The sequence below is a fragment of the Lepidochelys kempii genome, chromosome 11, assembly GCF_965140265.1.
Source record: "Lepidochelys kempii isolate rLepKem1 chromosome 11, rLepKem1.hap2, whole genome shotgun sequence".
In the NCBI taxonomy this organism is placed as follows: Eukaryota; Metazoa; Chordata; order Testudines; family Cheloniidae; genus Lepidochelys; species Lepidochelys kempii.
Window position 1 is genome coordinate 79,667,394 of NC_133266.1, and position 21,174 is coordinate 79,688,567.

Sequence of the window (21,174 nt, forward strand, 5' to 3'; positions counted from 1 at the left end):
CTGTCACACAGGTGTAATTTCTAATGTGTAAAAAGCCCCTAGTGGCTGAAAATTTAAGAATTGGACAGGAACAGACCCCAGATTCCAGTGATGATTGAGCCTGGTGCTATTCTGAACAAAAAGAGCTCTCAACTATGCTTGTAGCTATTTCCATCACTGCACATAGATGTTCTAGTTTACAGAATAGCAATCCTGGAATCTTAATATGCAGATAGTCTCTAACTTCTGATAAATCATCTTTCAGGTAGCATGCCCTACAGGTTTTTATAATTGCTTAAAAAAATTATTTAAGATTTTCTGCTCCCCTGGTAATGTTTATAAGGGTATTTTCAGCAAGAGGGAAGCTGTTTAATAATCCAGGGGAAAGCAATTAAATGGATTATACACCAAATATACATGCTGTACAAGCACAGAGTAAACACTGAAATTAAGAAGAATATTTATCTCAAGATGCATTCTGAATAGAATTCTCACTTCTGGGTCTCAGCTCCTTAATGTGCGACTGCCATAACACCATAGCTCTTGTGACTTTTACCCGTTGATGTTAGTGGTAGCAAGTCAGAGCAAAAACCAGGCCCCCTAATTGTCAGTGTGTGCCACCCTGTCCAGGTTTTTGGTAGTGGGTGACTTAACTGCTGTCATGCTGGCATAACCAACGTATGTTGTGGGACAACATTAGTTCTTCAAGTACACATCCTTATAGGTGCCCCACCATAGGATGTCACGCACCCGTGCACTCTTGACTGGCGTCTGGAAAGCAGTATTTGCAGGTCTGTGCCTGTGTAGAATGGCACCTCTGTGCATAGGTGCCGACTCTGTGGGTGCTCCGGGGCTGGAGCACCCACGGGGAAAAATTAATGGGTGCTCTTCACCCACCGGCAGCCGAGCTCCCCTCACCTCCCCTCACCTGGCCTCCGCCACCTCCCCTGAGCGCGCCGCGTCCCCGCTTCTCTGCCTACCTCCCAGTGCTTGCCACCACCAAACAACTGTTTCACGGCTTAACAAGCTCCGAGAGGGAGACGGGAGGAGTGGGAACGCAGCGTGCTCAGGGGAGGAGGCGGGCCAGGGCGGGGATTTGGGGAAGGGGTTGGAATAGGGGCAGGGAGGGGGTGGAGTTGGGGCAGGGACTTTGGGGAAGGGTTGGAATGGGGGCGGGGCTGGGCGCAGAGGCGGGTTGAGCACCCACCAGCAGAAGTTGGCGCCTCCGTGCTCTGAGTGAGGGCATATTGGGATGCACAGTCTTGCCATCACTCAGTTCTTTCTCTACCACCTGCAACTTGAGATGGAGTCTACTGACTGTTGTATTTGGCTTCCCGCCTTCACTTGTGCATTATTCTTTTACTTCTTTGTTTGATCATTCTTTCTTTGAATTATTCTGTTTCCATATACCTTTATTTCACTTTACTTCACTTTATTTTGTGTTAGTCCATCCCTTCCGTTTCATTTTCTTTGATTTTGTGTTGGAATATAGTTGTTATGCCCAAGATCCCAGGGTTTAAGGCCTGTGAGACTTACCAGAGGTCATTTCTCAGCAGCGATGGACATTCCAGCTGCCTGTGGTCTTTGGGGGAGTCCTACAACCCTGCCAAATGCATGGTCTGTCTAGGTTTTAAGACCAGATCCAAGAGGGTCAAGGAGGCTAGACTGAAGCTCATGCTAATGGAGCATGTGTTAGCTCCCAAAGGGTCTGCTTCCCTCCTCATACATTGGCCTCTATGTCACAGACAGCCTCTGTTGCTGCTTTGTCAGCGATCTCAGTACAGGGATTCATTCGGGTACCATACTACCCTACCTCCATGAGCCCCTTGCATGAAGATGGGCCTGGGGAACCTACCAGAACATCATAGGCCCAGAGGTTATGATTATCATTGGCATACCTTACCTTATCCCTCTCCCCAGATGGACTACTGGTACCTAAGGGGTCACTATGGTGAGCAACTTAATATAATGTCTAGGAAAAAGCGCTGGTACCCATCGGTACCATACCAACTACCAGCTTCTACAGAACGTCCTCTAGTACAGTGCCCATTTGGTACCATGCTGCTCTCCATTATCAAAAGATGTACAAGAGGAACAGGAGCCTCAGAGAGAGGAGATCTCTCCTCAGTCTGGAAAGTCATCTTCATATCCAGATGACGTGGTGATGCCACCACCTCCCTCCTATGCAGGTGATTTCAAGAGATTCCAGGAACTCATGAAAAGGCTAGAGAACTCCCTTCAGTATTCCACTAGAGGAGGTGCAAGAGTCCAAACATTCCCTGGTGGACATCCTGAACACCAGTCCTCAGGGAAAGGTTGCCTTACCTATCAATGAGGCACTGTATCTCATGCGTATAACCTGTGGTAAATACCTCCCACAATTCCACTGCCCTGTAAGCAGACAGATAAGAAATACTACATCCCACCTGAAGGAACAGAGTGCTACTTCTCCTACCCTAACCTCAACTCCCTTGTGGTGGAGGCTGCCAATGAAAGGAACTGTCAAATTCAGTGTAGGCCCTCTCCACCAGGTAAGGAATCAAAAAGGCCGGACTTCCTGGGAAGGAAGAGCTATTCATCAGCCACTCTCCAATTTCACATTGCCAACTACCAGGCCTTAATGGCAAAATATGACTTCAATACGTACTCCAAGTATACACATTTTAATGAGCATTTGGCACAAGACCAGAAAGCTGAATTTCAGTCTATTATCACTGAAGGAGAGTTGGTCATCGAAACTTCTCTGCAGGCTGCATTAGATGCTTCTGATACAGCTGTCAGGTCCATGGCTACAGAGGTGGTCATGAGAAGAGCATCCTGGCTCCAATCCTCAGGACTTCCAAGAGAAGTTGAAAACACAGTGGAAGACCTTCCATTTCAAGGGCTCTTTACTCAGTATACAGACTCCTCTCTCCATACTCTGAGACCCCAGAGTGATGATGTGATCACAGGGGATTTGTGTGTGTGCAATGAGAACTGGTCATACTGGGATCCATGGGCGATGTACAGGGCCCAAAACCACAGGCCCCCTAGCCCGCCTAGGTCCAGAACAGCCCGGTCCCCTTCACCAATTGTCCCGGCACCCTCAGAAACACAAGAGGGAGACACCGAGAAACCTGATGACACAGCCAAATATGACACATTGCTGCCTACTCACCTCTCGTTTAAAAAAAAAAAACAAATTTAGAAACATAGATAGTAAAAAACATCAAATTAAAAAACATAGTAAGAGAACCATAAAAGGGCCACCACGGCTAAACAATGTAAAAGAAGCAGTGAGAGGCCAAAAGGTATGCTTCAAAAAGTGGAAGTTAAATCCTAGTGAGGAAAATAGAAAGGAGCATAAACTCTGGCAAACGAAGTGTAAAAATATAATTAGGAAGGCCAAAAAAAGAATTTGAAGAACAGCTAGCCAAAGACTCAAAAAATAATAGCAAAATTTTTTTTAAGTACATCAGAAGCAGGAAGCCTGCTAAACAACCAGTGGGGCCACTGGACGATCGAGATGCTAAAGGAGCACTCAAGGATGATAAGGCCGTTGCGGAGAAACTAAATGAATTCTTTGCATCAGTCTTCACGGCTGAGGATGTGACGGAGATTCCGAAACCTGAGCCATTCTTTTTAGGTGACAGATTTGAGGAACTGTCCCAGATTGAGGTGTCATCAGAGGAGGTTTTGGACCAAATTGATAAACTACACAATAATAAGTCACCAGGATCAGATGGTATTCACCCAAGAGTTCTGAAGGAACTCAGATGTGGAATTGCAGAACTACTAACTGTCATCTGTAACCTATCCTTTAAATCAGCTTCTGTACCAGATGACTGGAGGATAGCTAATGTGATGCAGATTTTTTTAAAGGGCTCCAGACGTGATCCCAGCAATTATGGGCCAGTAAACCTGACTTCAGTATCAGGCAAACTGGTTGAAACTATAGTAAAGAACAAAATTGTCAGACACATAGATGAACATAATTTGTTGGGGAAGAGTCAAGATGGTTTTAGTAAAGGGAAATCATACCTCACCAATCTACTAGAATTCTTTAAGGGGGCCAACAAGCATGTGGACAAGGGGGATCCAGTGGATATAGTGTACTAAGATATTCAGAAAGTCTTTGACAAGGTCCCTCACCAAAGGCTCTTAAGCAAAGTAAGATGTCATGAGATAAGAGGAAAGGTCCTTTCATGGATTGGCAACTGGTTAAAAGATAGGAAACAAAGGGTAGGAATAAATTATCAGTTTTCAGAATGGAGAGAGGTACAGTGTGGTGTTCCCCAGGGGGTCTGTAATGGAACGAGTCCTATTCAACATATTCATAAATGATCTGGGAAAAGGGGTAAACCGTGAGGTGGCAAAATTTGCAGATGATACAAAACTACTCCAGATAGTTAAGTCCCAGACAGACTGCAAATTGCTACAAAAGGATCTCTGAAAACTGGGTGACTGGACAACAAAATGGCAGATGAAATACAGTGTTGATAAATGCGAAGTAATGCACATTGGAAAACATAATCCCAGCTTTCTAAATTAGCTGTTACCACTCAAGAAAGAGATCTTGGAGTCATTGTGGATAGTTCTCTGAAATCATCCACTCCTTGTGCAGCGGCAGTCAAAAAAGCGAACAGAATGTTGGGCATCATTAAGAAAGGGATAGATTGTAAGACAGAAAATATCATATTGCCTCTATATAAATCCATGGTACACCCACATCTTGAATACTGCATGCAGATGTGGTCGCCCCATCTCAAAAAAGATATATTGGAATTGGAAAAGGTTCAGAAAAGGGCAACAAAAATTATTAGGGGTATGGAACTGCTTCTGTTTGAGGAGAGATTGATAAGACTGGGACTTTTCAGCTTGGAAAAGCGACAACTAAGGGGGGATATGATTGAGGTCTATAAAATCATGACTGGTGTGGAGAAAGTAAATAAGGAAGTGTTATTTACTCCTCCTCATAACACAAGAACTAGGGGTCACCAATTAAATTAATAGGCAGCAGGTTTAAAACAAAAGGAAGTATTTCTTTACACCACACACAGTCAACCTGTGTAACTACTTGCCAGAGGATTTTGTGAAGGCCAAGATGCTAACAAGATTCAAAAAAGAGCTAGATAAATTCATGGAGGATAGGTCCATCAATGGCTATTAGCCAGGATGGGCAGGGATGGTGTCCCTAGCCTCTGTTTGCCAGAAGCTGGGAATGGGCAACAGGATGGATCATTTGATGACTACCTGTTGTGTTCATTCCCTCTGGGTCACCGGGCACTGGCCACTGTCAGAAGACAGGATACTGGTCTAGATGGACCTTTGGTCTGACCCAGTACGGCCGTTCTTATATTCTCATCTTCGTCACTGGAGGAAACCATAATGCCCCCACCACAACCCACTATGTAGCAAGTGAGGTTCTACGAGATGATTGTTCCTGTGGGTGCTCCACTACCCTCCCTCCTCCCGTCTACTTCGGAGGCGAAGGCCGATTCTCTGAGGTAGAGAAGGAACAGGGGGCCGGTTGGCTGTGCACCGCCATGTAACCGCTCAGAGGGGCGCAAGATGGCTATGGCTTGTGCGCGGCCCAACTGAGCACTGCTACCACAAATCTCTGATTATAAGCGCAGGGCATCAAGACACCACCTAAAGTGAAGCACTCACAGGGACAACCATCTCGAAGAACCGCAGTTACTACACAACGTGATTATCCCTCTCTTCCACCAGGGAGGCTTTGCTCCTGTCCACGCATAGGGCATCCTCGAGCAGATGCTCTGTACATGTTATGGAGGATGAGCTGCTCAGTCCAGTTCTGAGGGCACTGTCAGAGAAGGAGCGTTTTCCTTCCTCCTCTCTGGATGTTGCAGTCACTTCAGCCTCTCCCTCACCTCCTAACGACTTCTTCCAGTTTCAGGAGCTCCTGCAAAGGGAGCTGGATGAGCTGTATATTCATTCTTCACTCCTCGGTAGTGGGCAGAGTTGCCCTATAGATCAACTATGCCAGTCTTCATCCAGCTTGAATGGTTTGGTGTACCCTGGCTACTTGCATGCCTACCACCAAGGAGGACGAAAAGAGAGGCTAGGTACCAGCCATGGGGTCGGAGTTTCTTTCTTCACACCCTCCGCCCAATTCCATCTTGGTGCAGGTAGCAGCAGAGCGCTTCAGACAGCAAAATTTTCAGTCCACCCTGATGGATAAAGAAAGCAAAAACTTAGACCTTCTGGGCCGGAGGGTCTTTTCTTCTGGAAGCCTCCAGTTCCAAATTTCAAACTACCAGGTCTCATTGGCCAAGTACGATTTCCTTAACTATGGTGAATTGGAGGACTTTGCTGACAAAGCACCTACTGCCGATCAGCTGTTTCAGGCTGGAGGCACTGGAGGGGTGCGGGGGAGGGAAGGGGAAGAGGCGGGGTGGGGTCTCCAGAGAAGAATCAGGCCTTCATTCTTTGGATGTAATGAGGGCCCTTTCCTTCTACCTGAAAAGGGTTAAACCATGCTGCACCTCTGCTAGGCTATTCGTGTTGATTTTTGGATTGGATGAAGGGCCAACCAGTTTCCAGACACGGACTGTCTAAGCGAGTTTTGGGTTGCATCAGGGCTTGTTATGGGAATGCAGGGTTACATGCCCCCCCCTCAGGAAGTGACAGCACATTCTGCTAGAGCTCAGTCCATGTCCATAGCTTGACTGAAAAATCTGTAGGTCTGCTACTTGGTCTTCTAGCCATATCTTAGCCAAACACTATACCATCTTACCTGCTTCCACCTTTGGTGGTACAGTCCTTCAAACTGTCCTGGACTTACCTCCGTAGCACCCATCTCACTGAATTCCTGCTTGGGAGTCTTGCACAGTGGAGAAGGAACTAACTGAGTGGTGGTGAACTCACACCTCTCTAAATGCCCTCGCTCACAGCATAAGGCGCTGGTCTGCGTGGGCCCACAAACGTTACTTTGCAGACTACAGCCAAGAGCACACAGGCACATCCACATGCTACAGTGGAGTGCCCATAGGGACAAAACATCTTAAAGAACTCAAATTACTGTGAGGTAAGTGATCTCTCCTTTTCTACTTTGAACTGCTAATAAACCTAAGGTGCCAAAGTAGCTCCAGAAAGTTAATAGTGAAGAATAACTCTGAACAGAAAATCTGTGAAAACAATTTGAGATTTATTTATTTATTTATAAGCATCATTCATTAGTACAGCATATATGTATTTTCTCTTTTAAAGATGGAGGGAAGTTGTTGCAGCGCGGAAGAAGCTGAAGCATCAAATGAGGGCATTCCCAGCAGCTCCCTGTTGTGTGGATCCAAAAAACAAACTGAAAGCATTATCCCCCAGTGCAGAGTGTCCTATTGCTGAGGAGAACCTAATTAAGAGAATTGTAAACCTGGGACATGCAGGAAATCTGGGAATCTCCTGCACCAGGTAAGAGCACTTGCACAGCTAACCTGAAATCTAGTCAGTTTCAAAAGATAAGTTAAAATAATTTCACATGAGCACAGGTTCCTGATAATATAAATTTTGTTTTACAAGCACATCTTCTTATATCCCTTGTCCTGTGAAGGACCCTCATGAAAAAGACACTGGCTGTATACATTGCAGTCAGACACATACAAGAAACAAACTGAAAACCCAGAGAGAATTTCTCTCTGATCTTCTTCCATGGTAGTAAGTCTCCTAAGTGTTCCGGCTTGCTTGGTGCACAGATGAGCACTCTTAGCTCTTGCAGACCTATACGTGTTGTACAGGGGACTCAACACCTTTGATGCATCCTGACCAGACTTCCTCTTTGTTTCCAGGTTAAGATGGCTGAGAAACAGGACAAAGCACCAAATGAAAGTTCAGTACTTTTACCAGCAGTTGCTATGGTAAGTTGGAGCTTCATTGGAGCTACATTAGCACAAAGCTGCTGTGTGCCCTGAAAACGTTGGTGCAGAGTGGTGAATCGGGCTCTAGCGGACTTTTCAGACTAGCCCCTATGGATATATGTAACTGAAGGTGGGTGAAGGGTGGATCCTTCAAAATATCAGAACCCTTTTCTTGTGCCTAAACCTGTAGAGTGCAGTGTCTGCCTGATACTGGGAGAGTGTGTGGAGTGGCAGATGGGGCAGAGTCTAGTATGGCTCATATGCAGAGAGCAATAAGTGAGATGTGGTCTCTGTAACATAAGGACCATCAGATCTTCGTCTTCAGTGGGCTGGAATTGTAGTTTAAATGTTGGTAAGTGCTATAGACCTCTCGGTGAGAGAATAGTGATCTGAAGCCCATAGCTGAAGGTCAGATAGGTAATGATGGTTATGGAGGAGGTGGGCAGAATTTCCTTAGTTTTAGGAGGCCACTTCTTTATGACTTTGGTGTCTAGAAACCTGCTGTAGCTGGAGACAGCACTGCTCAGAGCAGAGATAAACCAAGGAGAGAGAACACTTACAAGTCTAAAACCAGAATCTGCCGGTCCCTGTGGATATTTTAAGAAGTCATTAACATGCAGCTGCAGACATCTGTAACTTAGCACATACAAGGTGGAATTCGTGAACTCTGTGATGTTCCCCTCCGGTGGACAAAAGAGAATTCAGTAACTCCCAAACTAACTCAACAAAGTCCATCCTTGTTGAGGAGAACAGAATAAATCTAAAGAAAAGGAGTACTTGTGGCACCTTAGAGACTAACCAATTTATTAGAGCATAAGCTTTCGTGAGCTACAGCTCATTTCATCAGATGCATATCGTGGAAACTGCAGCAGACTTTATATATACACAGAGAATATGAAACAATACCTCCTCCCACCCCACTGTCCTGCTGGTAATAGCTTATCTAAAGTGATCATCAGGTGGGCCATTTCCAGCACAAATCCAGGTTTTCTCACCCTCCACCCCCCCCACACAAATTCACTCTCCTGCTGGTGATAGCCCATCCAAAGACAGCCCCGCAACCTGAAGCAAATACTCACCAACAACCACATACCACACAACAGAACCACTAACCCAGGAACTTATCCTTGCAACAAAGCCCGTTGCCAATTGTGCCCACATATCTATTCAGGGGACACCATCACAGGGCCTAATAACATCAGCCACACTATCAGAGGCTCGTTCACCTGCACATCCACCAATGTGATCTATGCCATCATGTGCCAGCAATGCCCCTCTGCCATGTACATTGGTCAAACTGGACAGTCTCTACGTAAAAGAATAAATGGACACAAATCAGATGTCAAGAATTATAACATTCATAAACCAGTCAGAGAACACTTCAATCTCTCTGGTCACGCAATCACAGACATGAAGGTCGCTATCTTACAACAAAAAAACTTCAAATCCAGACTCCAGCGAGAAACTGCTGAATTGGAATTCATTTGCAAATTGGATACTATTAATTTAGGCTTAAATAGAGACTGGGAGTGGCTAAGTCATTATGCAAGGTAGCCTGTTTCCTCTTGTTTTTTCCTCCCCCCCCCCCCCCCCCCCAGATGTTCTGGTTTAACTTGGATTTAAACTTGAAGAGTGGTCAGTTTGGATGAGCTATTACCAGCAGGAGAGTGAGTTTGTGTGTGTATGGGGGTGGGGGGGATGTGAGAAAACCTGGATTTGTGCAGGAAATAGCCCAACTTGATTGTCATGCACATTGTGTAAAGAGTTGTCACTTTGGATGGGCTATCACCAGCAGGAGAGTGAATTTGTGTGGGGGGGTGGAGGGTGAGAAAACCTGGATTTGTGCTGGAAATGGCCCATCTGATGATCACTTTAGATAAGCTATTACCAGCAGGACAGTGGGGTGGGAGGAGGTATTGTTTCATATTCTCTGTGTATATATAAAGTCTGCTGCAGTTTCCACGATATGCATCTGATGAAGTGAGCTGTAGCTCACAAAAGCTTATGCTCTAATAAATTGGTTAGTCTCTAAGGTGCCACAAGTACTCCTTTTCTTTTTGCGAATACAGACTAACACGGCTGTTACTCTGAAACCTGTCAGAATAAATCTAGTTGGAGTTTGGAAGCAGACTGCTTCCTGAGACATGGCAAAAAAGCTAGGAAACTTTTCCAGATTAGTAAATGACGTTTTGAACAGTCCCAAGATGTTGGTCCAGTTCGCCCCAAAACTTACTAAAAAATGTCTCTTCTGCAACCAGATCACTCATAAAATTTCAGACAATTTAACATGTGGTGAAATCTGAAATGATTACGGGGGTGAAAAATGATAAATATAGAACTTTGATAGGATGATGGAAAGTTGGATCAATGAGTTTAAAGGCTGCTTTACTGGTTCCTGGGAAAATGCCATAAACTAATAGCTAGTTTTCTCAGTGTTGTTTGACAGGATGCCAAAAGAACCTACTCATTCATTGTATTCTCTAAACCCACAGGCACTTGCCTGTGTAGGCTTCTTATGAACTTCAATCCCTGGCCTATTTACAACATCAAAGTAGTCAGGCACAGTGAGGGGAGAGTGGGGATGTGCATGTGATCCAACAAACCAAGACAAATTTTATGGGCCAGATTCTCAGCCAGTGTAAATCAGTGTAACCCTTGAAATCAGCTGAGCTATGGCAATACACATTGGCTGAATACCTAGTCCCGTAGGTCTAATTTTTGACTTCCTTGCTTTGAATGCCCATTTAACTCTTTGTAACTCCTTTGTGGAAAGCAAAACGTTTAAAGAAAGCATTTACATTAGCTCTTAATTTTATCAGACTATAACTGCATTCATTGATTCAATGTTCACAGCTTCAAAATGTTGGTTACCTTAGCACGCAGCTGCCCAAACAGCCACACTGACCTTTCAAGACCATGAGATCAGCTGATGGTCCATCTAGCCCAATACCCTGTTTTCCAACAGTGGCCAATGCCAGGTGCTTCCAAGGGAATGAACAGAATAGGGCAAAAATCACCTTTTTTTCTAAATCTAGTTTAGGGCGAAAAGGAAGAGTCATTAAAAAATTCAAGATATTTAGTTATTTTTCATATACTTTTCACTGTCTTTAAGTGATGCTGCATGGACACCCCTGGATCTGCCTTCACTGATCCTTGAACATATTCCAGTTCAGCGAGAACAGATCTTTTGGAAGGTGCTCTTGGTGTTGCCGAGTTACGAAGGATGTCCAGCAGAGGATCCCAGCCAGTAAGCAGAGGAGCCAACCGGCATTCCCTTGCATGTCATGGAGACAGAATGGAGGAGGGGATGGGTTTGTACTGTCATTGAAATGTAGCTCCCCATGTCCTGAGTAGAAAGAAGGGAAATGAATGACAGGACAAAGGGGTGAAATACTGGTCAGTAGAATGTTCCCTGTTTATTTAGCTAAATCTTCAGTGTGTTCTAGCACCTTTCTAAAGTTAATAGCTTTGCTGCAGAGAGGGGAAATTCCTTGCGCTTTGCTAGAGATGGAGCCACATTCCCTTTCTCACCCCTCACATCCTGTCATAAATAAATATCTCCATGCCCTAAGACTGTTGTTGCATACCCCATACATTAAAAGGACATTAACATGCAAAGTCAAGCACTCGAAATCCAGGAAATGTGAGAATTGAGGTGGCCGGGGCAACTTTAATCCTGCTCCAGGTGTGTATGGGTTTTGACGCAGTCTTGACCAGCTTCACATAGAAAGTCTGTGGCAGAGAGAGAGAGAGTAGAACCCAACTTTCTTGGGTCCACTCCAGTCCCTTCAGCCCAACAGAATCTTCTCTCTCTTCTCACAACTCTCTGCCTCATTCATGGTCTACCCTGTGCACAGAATGAGGCAGCGGTCTATGGAACAAACCTGGGATTGTTGTTAAGACTGTATCATAATGCATATGCACAAGGGGGATGAATTAAGGTGGCATGAGAAACCTTCATTTTGACATTTCCTAACTTGGAGTGTTTAACTTTACAACATTAATGTTCTTTCATTGTAGTTTTCTGTGATATTTTCTGTTGATTCATTGATTCGAAGGCCAGAAGGAGCCGTTATGATAATCTTATCTAACCACCTATGCAATACAGGCCATAGAATTTCACCCAACTGTTCCGGCATCATGCCCAGTAACTTGTGGTGGAACCTGGAACGTATCTTTTAGAAAGACTGCCAATCTTGATTTCAAAGCTTTAAAATGATGGAGAATCCACTGGGCCCCTTGGTAAGCTGTTCTATTGGTTGATTGCCATCCCTGTTTTAAAAAAATAAAATTGCACCTTTCTAAAATGCATATGTAATTTCCTACCTTTTTAAAAAAGCTAACTGTAAAAACAGAAATTCCATCATGTGGGACAAAGCAATCCCATATTGACCCCTGCCATGGTCATCAACAAGGTTGTAAGCAGGACGGTTGGATTCACAGCATGGACTAATAAATGGTAGCAGTAATAGTCTGTTATCCCCTATATGAATCAACCTCTAGCAGGAGATGTATGACTCTAAGAGCCCTTACTACCGAGGCATACGGTGCGCTGACTCTCAGCAGGCCAGCCAACTCACTGCAGCCAACACTCTGCTGCCATGATACTTATCCAAAAGGGATTGTGTTAAGGTATCGTCTGAAGGCTGGTGATCAGTATAATTGTAAAATGCATGTGTCAATGTTCTATATGTGAAGTTATGAATTCCCTCTGCATGATGATACTAGAACATGTTCAAGACCAGATTGTCTAGTCTAGGTGAAGGTGATTAACAGATCTGTCCTAGACAGAGAAATGTAGGTTTACCTCAGTTTACATATTACAGTATCAGTAAATGAATCCAGCAGGGGGTTATCCTGATCCTGAACTCAGGAGACAGAGATCAGGAGTACTTGTGGCACCTTAGAGACTAGAGAGTTAGCATAGTTCCTGCATCTGAGAGAGAGAGAGAATCTGCAGGAGGCCTTCCTGACTTGTAAAACAAAGCCAGTCCCTTTGGGAATGTAAGCAACAGAGAGAGACTCTGTCTTCACCCTTCACCTTAGGAGACGACAAACCCAGCAATTTGATCTCTCTGATCTTGCTATGGGATGTTGGCCAATAAAAGCTGGAAAGGGGACTGCGTGAGAGAAACCATCTTGAACAAAGACTATCTTTCCAGATTAAATTTTAGTCTTTTAGATGCGTGTTTGCTTGTAACCATTTCTACCTTTAGCCCTTTTACTTATCACTTAATCCATGTTCGTTGGTTGTTAAAATATTTTCCTTTCATTACAAACCATCAGTGTTGGGAAAGTTCAGTGAAGTGTGTGCTTTGGAAAACTGACAGGTCGGAGTGTTTCACTGTCTTTGAAGAGGCAGCAAATTTCACACTTTCTCTGGGACTGTTCGGTGAGAGGGACTGATCCCTGCGGTAGGACAATTTGAGGGTGAATTCGGGGATAGAAGGGTACTGAGATCAGCCTGCCAGGAGTAACCAAGTTGGGCAATGTTCAGGGTGAGGCTTGTGGGTGCTGGCAGGCTGTTGGGATCAGAGCTCTGGACCAAAGTTGCACAACCAGAAAACACCCAAGATTGCAAGGCAGATGGTGAGCAAATCCCTTATGGGCCTGGGTGAACACCAGAACATCACAGCATGCAAAACATACTTTGTCAGTGGCTTGTACAGCTCTTTTTGCTACACAGCAGACCACTGTTTTGAATCAGGATTCCCATGTTCATTTCCTAGCTCTGAGGGAGTGTTGTCTAATCGTTAGACAACAGCTTTGGCATCTTCATTCTGAAAGAGAGTATGGCCAAGTGGATGACACTTGGGTCTAGCATTACAGACAGAGTTCTATTTCCGGCTCTGCCAGGGATGACCTTGTGCCACCTCTCAGGTATCATCTGTAAAATGGGAGGAATGATACTTGCCAACTCTTAGTAAGGTGCAGGTGAGAGGTTTCCTCAGTCGGAGCAGTAAAGTACACAGAATTATCATCAGCCAGGGAAGGCTCCTGACACTCAGCCCAGCACACTTTTCTCTAGGTCTCAGGTGGTGGGGAGCACTGCTGCTGAGCTTGTGTCCCTGCTTGAGCACTAGCTCTGCGCCTCCCATTTGGGAGGATGAGTGGGGTCTATGAGGGTTGTCATAGAATCTGGGGCGTAGAAGCTCGGGGTTGGAACATGCTCGTTATGAAAGGAAGGTTTGGAGATTTTAGTAGCAAGCTTCCAAAAAGTTCAGCTGATCGTTTGCAAATGGCAGTTTTCAGAGGCTTGTAACTGAGATAAATCTGGATGGATTTTCCTGGGGACCTGTAGGACTATCTCCCTGCTAAATTTCAAGTTGGCAAAGCTACCTATTTTCCCCTAACTTCATTCAGAGAAACAGTTGAGCCATTTTGCTTGAACAAACGAACGTGAGGCAGACACCTGGCATGGAAAGTTTTAGCCCAAATAATTAAACTTTGACAAAGTTCTAAGCAACTTAAAAGTGGGGTTTATAATGGAGAGTGGTCGCTTAACTATAGACTTTGCTGCCAGCGCCACCTATCACATCAAATGAAAAAGATGGTTTGTGTTTTTGTTCACAGGGTACTAGCGGATTGGTTGAAAGCCAAATTTATGGGAGATAAAAGATCCAAGGATATGATCTGCAACACAGAGGAGAGAGTCCAGACACTTGCGTTGTTTAACTCTCTTGGTATGCAAGGAGATCAGGCTGTTTGTGTCAACTTGTGTGTAAAGGTACGTTAGAGCAGTCTGTAAGCTGTGTGCTGCTCCCTGGGCCCATCACCTCTCTGATGCTAAGAAATGCTTTGCCAAGGCTATGAGTGTGTGGTGTCATCTGCAAGCTCATCACCATTTACGAAGTCGTACCAGTCAGGGAGTCTCAATATTTCATTATTTTAACCCTATTCAAAGCTTTATTGTCCAGTTTAGCAAAATTCAGTTTTTATTCTTTTGTAATTTGTAATTTTGATGGGTAATATCAATGTTTATTTTAAGCTTTTAAAAAACTTTTCATCTATTTAAATCTTCACAGTTGTGGTAAAATATGGGGGTTCAAGCAGTGGGGGTGGACAACAATAATTATTTAAATTGAACATTGAGACTTAAAACTTTGTAATCGTTAAAGTGCAAATTGTCAGCATACTATTTCAAAATGTTCGCCTTAAATCAAACTCTAGTAGGTTCTCAAGCAGCGTTTTTCTTTCTTGTCTGTAAATTTTGATTATCACTGGAAATATTTTCCCATTGGTTTGTGTGCTTATCAGCAAAATCGATCTTTATAGACATTTACCGATAAAAATCTGTATTTTTTGTGAAAAATGGTTTGAAATGGAAATTTTTTAATTTTTGAGTTCCCTATTTTTTCCTTTCCTTTTCCTCTTTTTTTCTTTTCTTTTTTTTCAGTCCTTTTCAATAAATGAAAACTACTATGTGATTGGATAATGAGGGTGCCAAATTAAGGTTTCACGGGCAGCTTTAATCCTGGTGTTTCCTAGCTTTTGAGTGCTTGACTTGGCAATCTAAATAAAATTCCTGTTATGAAGTTTTTATGTGCATGTGTATGATGCGCCCGTATTCAATGTCTCACTCATTTTTCTCTCGCCTCCCCCACGAGCTTTTTTCCCCCCCCCCTCCCATAAAGTTCCAGGAAGGAGCCTCCTGTCCGAAATGCTATTGCTAGCTTGATCTACAGCATTCAGTGTGTTTTGAGCCCCTCTTGTTTGCTGTAACTGAATTGTCTTCTCTGTGCTTGCACAGGTGGCCCATGGAACCCTCAGTGACACGCAGCTTGACGTGGCGGAGGCAGAAAAAGATCTGCTTGGAACGAGTGGTCTTGTTCTCCTGCTGCCCCCTAGAGCGAGGAGTGATGATGTGGCTGAGGAGGATGTCTACTGGCTTGCAGCTTTGCTGCAGTTGAAACAGCTCCTTCAGGCGAAGCCTTTCCATCCAATAGTACCTCTGGTGGTTCTAGTCCCTACGCGGGGAGAAGAGGCCACAGAGAAGGAAGTAGAAGAGGGTGTGTGATTTTCTGTACCTTGAAATAACTATTAATATTTAGGATTATGCCCAAGGCAGAGAATGAGCGATAAATGTGTCCCTCCAAATGCAGCATTTGGCTAAGAGCTATAGATGTGAGATGGAAGAATCCTCTGATCTCGAACACGAATCCAGAGAGCCTTAGGAAAGAGACTGTAAACTGAAAAGGAAAACCAAATATTAGGGGTTTTTTTCAAGGATTTCAGTTTTACTTTGCATGTAATTTGTTGCTACAGTGTGGGAAAAGAATGGGGCAGTCAGAGATGTAGTAAATCTCCGCTGTCAATGGGAATAGGCTGAATAGGAGAATTTCATTTTTTTTCTGTTGTCTGTGTATGAATAATGAAAAATGCCTGCTATTTCAGCAATTGCTTTTCCTTTAAAGGTTTGATGCTGCAGGATTTGATTTCAGCTCAGCTTATTTCAGACTACATTATTGTTGAGATTCCGGATTCTGTCAGTGACTTGCAAGGCACCAACAGGGTAGGAACAGTAATTCCAAAATTAAATATTCAAAAGCTTATCACTAAGGTCTCTACTACCTTAATTGTTCACATCTGGTGGGGAATGTTCTCCACATTCTAAATAACTCTGCGTTTTAAGCTACAAACCTTTTATTTTGTGGGTTGTTTTTCCCATTGCTAAGACTGAGCTTTATCATAGTCTGTGCACAGAAAACTTAGGTCCTACTGAACCAACCTTTGGCCAGAGCAGGACTTGGCTAGAGTTATGTTTCAGAAGATATTGTTCTTTAAAATATTAGTAAAATAACACACACATTTTCAACTAAGGCTCCAGCCCTAACTTAACTCTGCCCCTGCATTTTGTCCATCCACCAGTATTCCTGCCTTTCCTCTACGTATGGTCTGGAGACCCACACAATTAATTGCACAAAACTGGTGTCTGCCCTGTCTAGTATTTGAGCTATAGCACTATGGTCTTCAGTGGCAGGATAATATAATCCACAGCTGTCTCCACCTTATATTGGCTAACGGGGGTGTGTCTGCTGTTTAACCAAACAATGTTATGTTGGATTACGGGCAAACCTTTGTATCATAGAATTGTAGGAGTGGAAAGGACTTTGAGAGGTCATCCTGTCTAGACCCTGCCCTCATGGCAGGACTAACTATAATCTGGACCATCCCTAACTGGTGTTTATCTAACGTGCTCTTTAAAACCTCCAATGGTGGAGATTCCACAACCTCCCTGGGCAATTTATTCCAGTGCTTAACCACCCTGACAGTTAGGAAGTTTTTCCTAATGTCCAACCTAAACCGCCCTTGCTGCAATTTAAGCCCCTTCCTTCTTGTCTTGTCCTCAGAGGTTCAGGAGAACAATTCTTCTCCCTCCTCCTTGTAACGACCTTGTGTGTACTCGGAAAGTGTCAGTGTTCCTTAGGACTTGGGTCTTGAGCTGGAAAGGGCCCTGTGCAGGTTGTACTCAGCTGGTTGTTCTGCATACTCTGTTCACCTCCCAGTACCCTCTACATTAAATGGGAGGGGTGCTTTGGTCCTTCCCCCCACACAGAGGAAGGGGAACTAGTGTGGTGTTAGGTCTTTGTCTGGCCACTTCCATAACAGAGCCTAAAGGGGTCAGAATGTACCCAGTACATTTCCTGTTCTTCCAGTCTGCATTTTACACAGAATAATACACTCTGAGTCTAGAAGGACCGTTAGGACATCTAGTCTATCCTTCTCTGTAACACAAGCCAGAGGAAGTCACCCAATGGTTCCTATATGAAGCCCAGGAGCTTAGGTTAAGATAGAGTCTGTCTTTAAGAAAGACACTCCTTCTGGATTTACAGACTCCAAGTGACAGAGAATCTGCCACAAACTTTGATCATAGAATCATAGAATATCAGGGTTGGAAGGGACCTCAGGAGATCATCTAGTCCAAGCCCCTGCTCAATCCCCAATTTTTGCCCCAGATCCCTAAATGGCCCCCTCAAGGATTGAAACCAGGGTTTAGCAGGCCAATGCTCAAACCACTGAGTTATCCCTCCCCCCTAAAACAATTGCCCTCTCTGAGGCTTGAACTCAGGACCTTCAGATTATGAGACTGACGTGCTGCCAAGTGCTGATCTGTCCCAGTGGCTAAATTATCTTTTCTTTACATCTGCACCTTTATTTCCATTATCACCTTGGCTGAGTTCAACTTTCAGCCACTGGGTCTCATAATACTTTTGTCTTCCAGAGCCCTTTGCTATCAGAGAACTTCTTCCTGTATGGGGAACTGCAGACTAATCCGGTCACCAGGGCCGAGGCTCAGGGAGTGGAGCCAAGGTGCCTGGAAAGCAGAATGCCAAACCCCAATCTGGAAATCATCAGTTGGGAACAGTTATCAATGGATTCTGTGCCAACATCTGTTTTCAGCTCTGATCATGGTGTGCTTGTGTGGGGTGGGAATTAAGGTTGTTTCATGGAGGTAGAGTAAATCAATGGTGCCGCAAAATTTAGCAATTGCTGCTGTGAATGTCACGGTTGTTGCTGTGGGATTTGTTCGCATTGTACCATGGACTACGAAACCAATGGGGCTGCAGGATTGAGTCCGTAGTGTCACTAGTTAATATTGAGCAGAGCTTCTAAAGCGGCCTGGCTGACTGGTTTGTTCTGTCAATGTTTGTGCCATAGCTCTCCGAGGCAGTGCGATGGCTGCTTTCCCAGTGCCCCAGCTCCCCAGAGCTCGGCTGCCAGACCCTCCAGCAATTCATCGAGGATGGGCTTAGCCGTGAGTTCAGCGGGCGCTTCTACCATGACCAGAGGCAGAGGCGTTTGGCTGGCCTGCCCTCCCAAGAGCCCAGTGCTATCATTGAGCTGTACAACAGCGTCCTGCAGTTCCTGTCTGGGGTGGTTTCCTCAGAACAGCTCTGTGACCAGTCCTGGCCTGTCACTGAGTTCGTGGAGCCTGGCGGCAATCGGCTGCTTCCTCACCTCCAGTGGAACACACTGGATCACCTGGGCTGGCTGAGGAAGGCCGTGCTGTCCTTCCAGATCCCGCACATGGACCTTCCTCCTCAAGGGGGTATGTAGTTTGCACTGGGCAGAAAGCTGCATCTCAAGACGTTTTAGTGTCAGGATACAAAGTCTGTCCCTTTGCCAACAAATGTCTCTCCCCTTACATTTAAAGTGTGTTTCAGTCTTTTTGTATCAAAATCGAGCCATAAATCTCATGATTGTTCTGTAGCCTGAGTGCATGTGTCTCATGCATTATGCACATTAGCGTGATCCTGATCTTTGCTCAGAGTAGGCCCAGCCCTGGAGGGAGGAGATTGCAGCAGGTTCAGACTGAGGTGTATCAGCAGAGCTGAGTTTGGGGAAGCCTTCCCCGCAGTGCGGTGGATTGGCCATTGCTGCTCCTCCCTGACTGTAGTTCCCAGTGCAAACAGTTACTCAGTGGAGATTATGCTAACCAGTTGCGTATGCTGTTTTTGTCCAGCTCCCTGGCGTCCTGTCTGCTCCATGATTTTCCAGTACGTGTCCCAGATCGCCAGCTCTCCCCAGACCCAGCCGATACTCCAGTCTCAAGTGGAGAACCTGCTGAGCAGAACCTATTGCAAATGGCGGGGCAGGCTGTTTGCCAGCTCAGGAGATGATGGACCTGCTGTTGACGAAATCCCCTGGGATGAGATCTTTGTGCTGTGCATTGATCATAAACTGAGAGACTGGAAACCCCCCCGGCTGCCTGTCATACCAGGTATTCAGTGTTCTGGGGTGGGCTGGTCTGTGCTTTGTTACATACTGCTCTCTTGTTCTGTTACATTTAACACAGCATAGCTTGCGGGCCCATCCCCATGGTCTCCAGAGGCAGTGTATAGCATTAGCATGGCATGTTCTCTGGGAGGGCTGGCTCCCCATCATTCCCGCTGCTCTTAGCAGTGGGATGATTGTGGGTGCATTTGCATTTGCTGCACATCCGTTGGCCAGCCATGGGACTTTCTCTTCCTGAGCCCATGGCAAGCTAGAACTCTGCCCAGCATTGCTCCTCATGCTTGCATGGAAGAATATGTTCAGAACCTCTCAAGTCTAGTGCAAATCCGATTAATGTATAAGCCAGTGTTGGCCTCATACACTTAGATCCATTCAAATTACTAGAGGCTTCATGCACCTATCCGGGGTCAGAATTTGGCCCCAACGTTGAAATTGCCAGGCATTGTTTTGCCCAGTGACATTGTTCAGCTCTCGCTCAGACATGTTGCCAGTGACCATTCATCTATCATGCATCCCTGAAATCTGACTCCTGGGTTCAGGCATTGAGGATGTGCTCTGAGAATTGATGATGGATATCTAATAATATTAGCACACCCTTAGGATTAGTAGTATCACCGTTTTGCCATATTCCAGCAAACAGAAATAAGGACAAAATGTGGATGGTTGTTCAACGTGTTAAGCTAAATGCAGAAAGACTGAACTCATGGGTGTACTGTGGTGCCTAGAGGTAAATATCCTCCCTGAAAGATGTGCAGACTGTTGCAAATAGAGCAGGCTTGAGAGGGCTGATGATTACTTTTCAGGGTGTCTGAGAGTACTCGGCCGACACATCTCAGCTGAAGGTTTAAAGCAGGTGGGTAAACTCTGGCGACTTGTTAGTTTTACATAAACCAGTAAAACCTGTTGCTATGAATAAGCATTACTGGTGAGAGGAGTTGAGGCACAAATCTCCTTGGGCCGAACTCCTTCCAGAGAAATTGCAGATGGATTCAATGTAAAAGGTGTTTTCTGCATGAGAAACACCAGTCTTCATTTCAGTGTAAAAATATCTGTTGCTGAATTGAACGTTCATGCCTTGCACATTGTGGGGTTGGGTGCACTGGGGTGTTAAAAGTGAAGATAAAGCAATATTTTACAGTAATCCCCGACAATCCGATCTGGAATTTCCTGGATATTGAATCAGGCCCAAAAGGCACACTACTGCAAGTTCTGTCTATTCAACAGATCTAATTCCTTGAAATCTTCAAAACGTAATGCACAATTTCCATGAGCTATGTTTTAATGTTGTATTTCTCTTGAAGCTGAAAGCCTGTATTGATCCTGACTAGATTTTTCATGTTTGTTGGTGTGTAGAAGCAGTGAGTGAAGATGGCCAGATATATGTCTATTTCTTTGAGGAACATTTAAAAACCTTCACTCTTCCTTTTTCATGGGAGCGGGCCAGACTGCAAACGCAGAAGGAGATCCAGAAGGGACACACAAGGCAAGATGATTTTTTAAATTTGTCATGATAAATAGCATGACTATATCTTCATAAATTGCACTGATGTCACTAGTTGAGTAGGCTCTGTACATACTGGGAAATTGCACAGCGTCTTCATGATTG

The 21,174-nt window shown here is 44.7% G+C and overlaps 1 protein-coding gene across 4 annotated transcripts in view; it reads left to right on the top strand.

Moving 5' to 3' along the window:
- Positions 1-21,174, top strand: part of MCM3AP (minichromosome maintenance complex component 3 associated protein) — a 102,110-nt gene that overhangs the window by 72,083 nt on the left and 8,853 nt on the right. For all 4 annotated transcript variants that reach the window (XM_073306988.1, XM_073306987.1, XM_073306989.1 and 1 more), the window contains 9 exons: positions 7,192-7,389; positions 7,764-7,832; positions 10,945-11,079; positions 14,406-14,559; positions 15,583-15,841; positions 16,247-16,344; positions 18,492-18,882; positions 19,297-19,554; positions 20,922-21,051. In XM_073306988.1, the coding sequence (XP_073163089.1) occupies positions 7,192-7,389; positions 7,764-7,832; positions 10,945-11,079; positions 14,406-14,559; positions 15,583-15,841; positions 16,247-16,344; positions 18,492-18,882; positions 19,297-19,554; positions 20,922-21,051 (1,692 nt within the window). The remainder of the gene's footprint in view (positions 1-7,191; positions 7,390-7,763; positions 7,833-10,944; positions 11,080-14,405; positions 14,560-15,582; positions 15,842-16,246; positions 16,345-18,491; positions 18,883-19,296; positions 19,555-20,921; positions 21,052-21,174) is intronic.